The following is a 5,544-nucleotide window of genomic DNA, read 5'->3' on the forward strand; positions in this document are numbered from 1 at the left end:
TAGTAGTAGTAGTAGTAGTAGTAGTAGTAGTAGTAGTAGTAGTAGTAATAGTAATAATAGTACTATTAGTAGGGCGTTTAGTCATGACGTAAAGCTATTTTACAAGTAGTGTAAGTACATGGAAACTTTTTCTAAATTTTTTGTTAATTACTATTGTAATTTGCTTATAGCAAAGAAATAAATTTTAAGACTAAAGTATTTTCTAAGTTTGAGTATTCTTTAAAAAAATGTTGTAACGTTCTTATGAAGTGTTTATACCCTACACCATATGCATATGCAGTACAAGTATATATTAAGTTTGTGCATGTATACAACACTTAGAGTGACTCAAGCTAGGACCGCCCACCACCCTTCTGTTATAACAATCGAATCGCTGAATTGCTGAATCACTTTCTGAATCGTTTTAAGTTTCGTCTGTTCGTCTGTTCATCCCATGTTTACAATGTTTTTTACATTTTGATTACCTCCGAAGTGGTATTTAACGATGGATGGTAGGCTATAGTCCATTACAATGCGTTTACTACTAAATAATAATAAGTGATTTGTCAATGAATTATATTGAAATTATTGATTTCCATATCTTACTTTAACTGATAGAAAGGATATGACGAGCGCAGCTATATCGCCCAGCATATGAAAGCTGTCAGCTACCAAAGACATGGAATTTGTTACATAGCCGACAACGATTTCCACAAAGAAGAAAAAACCGGTCAACAGCATCATGGAAAGTAAGCGACATTTTTTACCTGAGTATTTGGACATTTTAGCAAATCTGCAAAAAGACGAAATGTTAAATCCATTGAAATATATATTTGAAGCGATATTAATTATTTTTAACTTTTGTATGCAATTTATATATATATACATATATGTCTAAATGTATTGATATATGTATATATATAAATTGAAATAAGAACAACAAGACAACAAGTTACAGGAAAAATCATGTTATCTAAATACAAATTTATTGTAGAAGATAACAAAATCACAAACATACGCACTTTATCTTAATAAAAATATGAAATAATCTAAAAAATATTAGGCTTTTGTAGTCATTCGATATTGTTGATGTTAATACATTGTAAGGCTTAATATTTTTTTGATCTCAATTAATATCTAAGGAAAACTTTTGAAATGACTTAGCATAAAACAGTGAAGCATTTAAAAAAAAAAAAAAAAGAAACTTAAAAAAATAAATTAAAAAAAAAAAAATCAGAATTAAAATCATCATCAATATAATCATCAGTTCTTACATCATTATCGTTTGCTCGCTTTGTCGATCTTGTATAAATCAAATGATCACACATTTCTATATATATATATATATGGATATATATGTAATCGAAGTTATAAAGTATCGAGATCACAGCGCCCGAGTCAGTTATTTTAACTAAAAACTCATAGCGGGAGATATAATTATCAAAATATATAGTTTTAGCCGGATTTGTTTTAAAGCTACTACTACTACTACTACTACTACTACTACTAATCATCCAGCAGTAAGCATAATGCATAATAAATTGATGTGAATTTTTTTACAAAAATTTCACATATGTTGGATGATTTCCCTTTCGTTTTTCATTTATTTGTATATATTCATTTTCGTTTCGTTTTAATCAATTCTTGTCATTCCAATTACACGTAAATGAAATTATGTCACGTTGTTTAGAGGCGAAATATTGATTCTCATCGTCAGACAGATATTTGCTTTGTGATAATTGTTTTTTTTCACTTTCTTTGTTGTTGTTTACTTTGGTCCTCTTTATATACATCGATATCGTGTTTTCTTTTTTCCAAAAAAAAAAAAAAAACAAAAAAAAATTAAAAATAAATGCTGTTGTTTTGACAACAATTTCAATAAAATTTTGTTATTATATATATATGTAAGTATGTATCTAATTAAACAAATCATATGAATAGAATTCTTGATTGCTATCTTTTATTTACATACATGTATGCATACATATGCATAGCGAAAATACTTATGTACGCACACTTGTACGTTGGTATATTCTCGTCTATGTTTTGTTTATTTAGTCATAACAACTTGAATATGAAGGAAAGTATCTGTCATTACAACAATGTTGTCGTTGGTTGTTTTAACAAAAAAGATCCTCTTGATGTCAGCAATATTCGTAAGAAAGCAGGGAACAATAAAAAATAAACAATTTATATTCAATTTAAATCGAATTTTTTTAATAGCCGCAACTTGATCGTTCATTTGTTCTTTTCTTTAATTTTACATTAAAACGATACTTAAGAAAACATTAAAATATGAGAATAAGGCAATCGGAGATCACACACATGTTATGTTATACAGTTCGTTCTTAAACGAATGCCTCGGGTTAACATGGATAACTAAGAAGCGTAATTATCAGAACGGATACATTATCAGTGCGGTAGACGATGCTTTAATTACGATTGGTGTGTCGTCACAGTTCTAATTGGTTACGCTATCTATTTAGGGAATATTAACCAGTGTGGTTAATTATATTTATTAAAGAAATAAAAAAAAAAAAAAAAAATTACGAAAATTATAGTCAGCCCGTACCAAGTAGACTTACACTTTAATCACAACTTGTTTTCATAGAAGAGCACACTTTTCATGGGATCCCTTATGTGGAAAAGGGTTCAAAGCGGACCTGTCTAAATTTGCCAGAATTAGTTTTTCATTTACATATTTGCTTTCGTTCGGAAAATGTCAGTTCGGGCTTTCTTTTCATCAATAACTTTATATAGATAGAACTGGTTCCGAAATATAGGCACAAATATAATCCAAATCAGATACAATTAATTTTTATTATGATTCGCTTACTTTTCACCTGATTCCTTATATAGACTAAGATGCTACAAATAGACGTACACCACTCATATTTGGTACAGTTGAGTTCTATGTCGAACTAAAAATTATTGCTCAATTATCATTGTGAAATAATAAAAATGGAACGATTTCGCCATATCAAGACTTATTTTCCTTAAGAAAGTTGATGTAGTAGGGTGTTTAAAATATATGGTCCACCCAATCCAAATGCATCTTTTGTTAGAATGCCAAAATACGATTGCTCAGCGATTTTTGGTGAGAAATTTAGAAATTATAAGTGTAAAATTGTAAGCTCACTGTATGGGAAAACTTGAAGAAGCGGTCGCACAACGAGTCTTATCTAATCCATGTTCAATATGATTCGACTTTATGATGAAACCCATCACACGTGTCGAAAATTGTGAACTCGATCGATTAAACACGAAAGTACATGGACCTCAGACCTCAACCGGACAAACGGGCGGACGGACAAATTTATATCAATTCAATAAATGATTTTGACTTTATCGGTACCATAAAATATGGAAATATTTCAAGACCTTGTGTGTGTTAGATACACTCATACATACTTATTAAACTCTATATCATACAAGGGTTTGCTAAATCTTGCGCATTTTGAGTGGAATTACGATGGACATCACATCCACTATTTCATAACTTCATATTAGTGAGAAAGAAATCATAATTTTTATCAACGCATATGCGTATGGGCTCGATCTCTGACCTTCGTTCAGTTTTCAATGCATTGAGATATTAAACGAGTTCTCGTTTTTGTTATTGTTCACATTGCCGCTGCGCCTAACATTAAACCATTAAATCAATGAATGAAACGAAGAGTAAGTAATGTCTCGAAGCCTGTCATCACTAGATTTATCTCAAATAAAAAATATTAGCCGAGTTACACTTCTTTAAAACCTAAGAAATGAGAAGCAAAAATTTTTGCATTCGGAAATTGATTTAGGGCCAAAACAAAAGGCAGTTAAATTCGCAAAAATTGAATTGCAAATGTTTAGAAGAGTAATAAGAGGTCAATAGTATATACATATATATGTGTATTTTTTTCGTGGGAGCTTGCTTGATGTAGTAGTAATCATTTCCGTTAATTAATGCTCTTATATGTAAAAACTTAACATCAAGAATAGATCAAGTCTTTCATCTCTTGCGAAACATTGCAATTTTCAACACTTTAAAACTACAAGTTAGTGCCAAAGCCGTCTTGTAGAAGTTGTTCTGTCTATTTATATACTTGGAAATTTCGATACAATATTACAATTAAATTGCGTGGATTGTGTTTGTTCATTTTTTAATATTAAAAAAAAAAAAAAATTTAGGAAATGGTTGACGCTTCAATACTTGAGAATTTTAATTATCACGACCTTGTTCATTTTGAAGAATGCTTTAGAGTTTTGCACTGATTAGGAATATGGACAGCGTATATAAAGTGTACCATACAATACACCTGGGTATGTGTCGAAACTAATTTTATAAATTATATTTACATAGAATGCATATTATTTCGTTTTCCGGGTGGGTGGGTGTAGAGTGGCGAGCGCAGATTCTCTTCTCTCCTTTTCTTTTTGTTTTCTCATGTCTCGCATCTTATCTACTTCTCTCACCATCATCATCATTATCATTATCATTATCGTTATCATTATCAAAGAAAACAAATGAAATCTTTTTGAAACAGACAACAAGTTGAACAACATTTGAAAAAACTTTTTCTTTTCAATTTTCAATTTAAAAACTTACACAAAAAGTTGCATTTTGCTCATCCAGCGTATTGGGGTATAAACGTTTGCGATTTCCTTTTGTTTTAAATATTTTATCTGAATAAAATACAATTAATAAAGTAAAACGCTTGCTGCTCCCTCTCTCATAGACGACAGAACACCCACGGCAACCAGCGATTAATTGCAGAGAGCAAGCAAATAAGAAAATTTAATTTAAAAAAAAAAAAAAAAAGAATTTTAACAAACACTGCGAGAGAAATGTGAAAATGTACCGATTGCTCACGCGTGTAATGAATTCACACGAAATCAGCTTAAAAAATGCAAAACAAATACAATAAACAACAACGAATAATATACAATAAATAGAAAACAAAAAAATTTTTTTAAAAAAATTCTCTTTTTTTTGTTTTCTTTTTCTTGGTTTTTGTTTTGTTTTATCGTAACGATGACAAATTCTCGTCAAAGGTGACGCTTTCGTATTGCTTTGTATCGAATTAATAGAATGAGAGGGAAACAAGGCGTAGGGTAAGGGTAATAAGAAGGAAAGTAACAGGATGATTTTTGTTTTTTTTTTTTTCTTATAAAAAAAAAAAAAAAAAAAAAAAAAAAACCTATAACCACGGACTCAGTTCAGAACGATTTTTAAACACCCTTGAATTAAACTTGGCAACTATTGTACGTAACATAGTACGTATTATACATGGAAATCTGCATGTGAATGAATCAAATGCATAATTCCCATAAAAAAATTTAATACAATTTCGGTAAGCATTGTTGTTGTTCTTATTATTTTTGAGATTTTCGAGATGTGGTTTTTCGACATAACTTAGGCAAATTAAAAAAAAAAAATGTGTACGCGCGGTGACAGGCATGACACGATAAGGGTAAAAAATAATTGTAATGGGAAAATCACTCATTTACTCCTGTGATTCATTTCAACCCATATCTGCCTGGGACAATAGATGATTGAGAAGAATCACAGCAACAAAATTG

General features: G+C 30.0%; 1 protein-coding gene across 1 annotated transcript; it reads right to left on the reverse strand.

The window, feature by feature from the left end:
- Positions 1-240: 240 nt before the first annotated feature.
- On the reverse strand, positions 241-4,690 carry LOC119643878 (zinc transporter 10-like). The gene is made up of 2 exons (XM_038043379.1): positions 4,571-4,690; positions 241-772 (listed from the first exon to the last, which is right to left on the reverse strand). The coding sequence occupies exons 1-2, from the start codon at positions 4,591-4,593 to the stop codon at positions 565-567; spliced, it is 231 nt and encodes a 76-aa protein (XP_037899307.1). The 5' UTR covers positions 4,594-4,690; the 3' UTR covers positions 241-564.
- Between the last annotated feature and the right edge of the window lie 854 nt (positions 4,691-5,544).

This window comes from Glossina fuscipes, unplaced genomic scaffold (genome assembly GCF_014805625.2).
Source record: "Glossina fuscipes isolate IAEA_lab_2018 unplaced genomic scaffold, Yale_Gfus_2 65949, whole genome shotgun sequence".
Taxonomy (NCBI): Eukaryota; Metazoa; Arthropoda; class Insecta; order Diptera; family Glossinidae; genus Glossina; species Glossina fuscipes.